This window comes from Hippoglossus hippoglossus, chromosome 4 (assembly GCF_009819705.1).
Source record: "Hippoglossus hippoglossus isolate fHipHip1 chromosome 4, fHipHip1.pri, whole genome shotgun sequence".
In the NCBI taxonomy this organism is placed as follows: domain Eukaryota; kingdom Metazoa; phylum Chordata; class Actinopteri; order Pleuronectiformes; family Pleuronectidae; genus Hippoglossus; species Hippoglossus hippoglossus.
In genome coordinates, this window is record NC_047154.1 from 23,843,700 (window position 1) to 23,847,103 (window position 3,404).

Below are 3,404 nucleotides of genomic sequence, written 5' to 3' on the forward strand. Positions count from 1 at the left end.
CCATCCGCAGGAACTAGGAAAACAGAAACGTGGTTAACCTGATGAACAAGTGGGAATTATCTTTGATCAGTTCCTACTATAAATTAATGTAAATGTAAATTAAAAATATAATACGCTGTTCTCTTAAATAAGTAAAGAGTCATAGTTGAATTTAGAGTAAAAAATAATAATGAACACAACTGCAGAAAAAAATAACTGATGACAACTCGACGTGTGAGAAACAAAATCAAAACTCAAACAATTTCAAGTATCCAAATTTCCAAAATTTATTCATTTCAAACTGCATATTGAAAAAAAAAATATACTCAGCTGAAAGTGTAACTGTTATAAGGATGGTATTAGTTCCGGTATATATACATGGAGTGGTTGGCGTCTGCGTACAGGCCACAATTTTTAAAATACAACTACGGGAATGAATTTTGAAATAAAAACTTAAAATATCACAGTAAATATACAGAAATTGTACAAATCAATTAGGAAATAAAGAGCACAAGCGTCATACCTCTAACAGATGAAAAGTGGGAGACGGAAATATAAATTAACAACCTAGATTTTAAGCTGTATGAGAGAAAAAAGTGTCTTATCTTTTTTTTTTATAAAGAAATTAAAATGTTTAGTAACATTGACCTTAAATGAAAAATAAAAACAGTGTTACCTGCTTCGTCCCTTTTCTTTCCAATGTGTTTCAGTAATACAGGAGCATAACTGATCGCTCCCATGTGTTTCCAGCTCTGACATTTTTCACGTTTCATATTTTTCTGCAGAACGGCTGTTGATTTATATATATATATATATATATAAAAAAACAGAAAAGGAAAAATGCAACCTCTTGCAGTTTAACAAACAATTTCATCTGATTGTAATGTGTCTTTGATAAATACTGTACAAAAGGTGATTGCAATAATAAAACATTTGATTGCGACTCCCACTGTCTCGTCTTTCCAAACTTCATCCACCAGCGAACAGGGGGATTTTCTCCTCTGGAGCTTCCTCTCAATCAAATGCAAGAAAAAAAAGAGTCGTGTGTCCTTTTTTTCCCGGAGAACTTCTATACAACTTTTTCCCACCCCGAAATTTTTCTGTACAAAAATAGTCCAACGTTAAGTAGTCCACAGTTTCTCTTATAAAAGTTCATTTCTCTCTCTCTCTCTCTCTCTCTCTCTCGCTCTCTCTCTCTCTCTATCTCTCTCTCTCTCTCTCTATCTTTCTCTCTCTCTCGCTTCTCTCTGGGCTGTGTCTCTTACATGTGTGTTAACGGCAGCGTGCCGTTGATCGTCGTCCCGGGCACGGCGCTCTGGTAGTGCCCGGACATGTGTAGCCGGGTCTGGGCGGTCTGCTCGCTGACCTCCGCCCCGGGCAGGTACATGCTGATCATGTCCCTCAGGTCCCCGCCTTGGCAGCCCGGAGCGGCCCGGTGGGACGACGAGGTGACGACGGGCGGGCTGGAGCTGCTGGACTCGGACTTCACCACCGAGGAGGGCCCCATGGAGCCCAGGGTAGTCATCCCCGGCGTGGACTGCTGGGAATAGGACATGGAGTAGGTCGGGGAGCCGTTCATGTAGCTCTGGGAGCTGGCCATGGTGTTGTACTGCAGGGCGCTCATGTCGTAGCGGTGCATGGACTGCATCTGGCCCGCGTTGTGCGCGTTCAGCCCCGGGTGCTGGTAGCTCAGCTGGTCCTGCATCATGCCGTAGCCGCCGTTGGTCCAGCCGTTCATGTGCGCCGCGTAGCTGTCCATCCGCTGGTTCACACCGCCGCCCAGACCCGAGCCCACCCCGACACCGACCCCAGACCCCATCCCGTTGCCTCCCGGAGCCAGCAGCCCGCCGGGCAAGGTGTACTTGTCCTTCTTCATGAGGGTCTTGGTTTTCCTCCGGGGCCGGTATTTGTAATCCGGATGCTCCTTCATGTGCAGGGCCCGCAGCCTCTTGGCTTCGTCGATGAAAGGTCTCTTCTCGCTCTCAGACAGAAGTTTCCACTCGGCGCCCAGCCTCTTGCTTATCTCCGAGTTGTGCATTTTGGGGTTCTCCTGGGCCATCTTCCTCCTCTGGCCTCGGGACCACACCATGAACGCGTTCATGGGTCTCTTTACGCGCTCCGGACTGTTTTTCTGGTTGGGGCCAGTGCCGGACGTGTTGGTGTTGCCCGTGCCCCCCGTGTTGGTCTGGGGAGCAGGGGGCTTCAGTTCAGTCTCCATCATGTTATACATCAGGAACAGCTTTTCAGGTGGAGCTCCCGTGCGGAGGAAAGAAACAACCCACACAGAGACAAACTCCACACGCCAGAGGCAGGACGCTGAGGATGAGGAGGAAGAGGAGGATGAGGAGCTGCTGCTGCTGCTGCTGCTGCCACAAGTTACCTGTCGATTTCTCTCTGGAACTTTTTCTCTGGACAAAAACAACAAGCACCGAGCCGCGTCTCCCACACTCTCCCTCTCAGTGGAGTCTCTCTGCGTGTGTGTCTGTGAGTGTGAGTCTTCTCCCGGTGGGTTCCTGCTATGTCGTGTCCACAAAACTTCTCCCGTCGCTTCTCCCAAAAAGCATCAACACACTGTACTTTTTCGCCTGCGTCCTTCTGAGCCTTGACAACTCCAGATAGTTTTTGAACAAGTTAATAGACAACCATTCATGTGACGGGGCCGACAGCGAATAAATGGCTTCGACCTGGCCAATCAGAGCGGGCCTGCTCCCCTGACACACCAATGGGATACCACAATTAGCATAAGGAGGAGGGGCCTCCCCCGCCCCGAGAAACACACACACACGCACACACACGCAAACACGCACAGGCTGCACATATGAGCCAACACTACATATTTACTATTTCCAGGCTTATGGACACATTTCTCCGGGGATGTACACATGCTGCCTCTTCATGGACAGTTTATAGCATCAAGCTGAGGAAGAGGAGGAAGAAGATTTTTTTTTAAATGAGTTTGAGCTGCTTTGGAAAACTTTGCTGCAAAAACAGGAGTAAAAAGTTTGCAAATAAATGCAGAATACAGACTTTACTTTAATTGTTAATAAGCAGTTTTTTTTCTGTTTTTAATGTGCAGATTAAATTCTGGAGATAAATCCAGGCCTCGGATTTAAATAAAAGCAAAAGTTAAACGAATGTTTTAAATAAAAAATCGTTATTATTCAAATGTGTATTGACATTAATGGTGTCATGTTCTCAGCCTCGTCCTGACACCGAGTCACGCTTCTCTTGTTCAAAATCAAAAAGTCACTAATTCCCCCACTTATGGCGCCAATAACATAACAACACTTAGATAAACTTTGTTAGTTCACTCAAAGCGCTGAATGGCGGTGGCGTGTGTGTGTGTGTGTGTGTGTGTGTGTGTGTGTGAGAGAGAGAGAGAGAGAGAGAGAGAGAGAGAGAGAGTGGGGGGGGGGGAAACACTG

The 3,404-nt window shown here is 46.4% G+C and overlaps 1 protein-coding gene across 2 annotated transcripts; it reads right to left on the reverse strand.

The window, feature by feature from the left end:
- Positions 1 to 241: 241 nt before the first annotated feature.
- On the reverse strand, positions 242 to 2,633 carry sox2 (SRY-box transcription factor 2). Of its 2 annotated transcripts, none has more exons than XM_034582911.1 (2): positions 1,207 to 2,633; positions 242 to 1,164 (listed from the first exon to the last, which is right to left on the reverse strand). In XM_034582911.1, the coding sequence occupies exon 1, from the start codon at positions 2,207 to 2,209 to the stop codon at positions 1,241 to 1,243; it is 969 nt and encodes a 322-aa protein (XP_034438802.1). In that variant the 5' UTR covers positions 2,210 to 2,633; the 3' UTR covers positions 242 to 1,164; positions 1,207 to 1,240. The 2 variants fall into 2 exon arrangements, with proteins under 2 accessions (XP_034438802.1, XP_034438803.1); XM_034582912.1 differs by having other exon boundaries at positions 1,203 to 2,633.
- Positions 2,634 to 3,404: the final 771 nt, after the last annotated feature.

Excerpts from the sequence above, each read along its gene's own strand:
- sox2 (XM_034582911.1), bottom strand. The coding sequence starts at position 2,209 with ATGTATAACATGATGGAGACTGAACTGAAGCCCCCTGCTCCCCAGACC.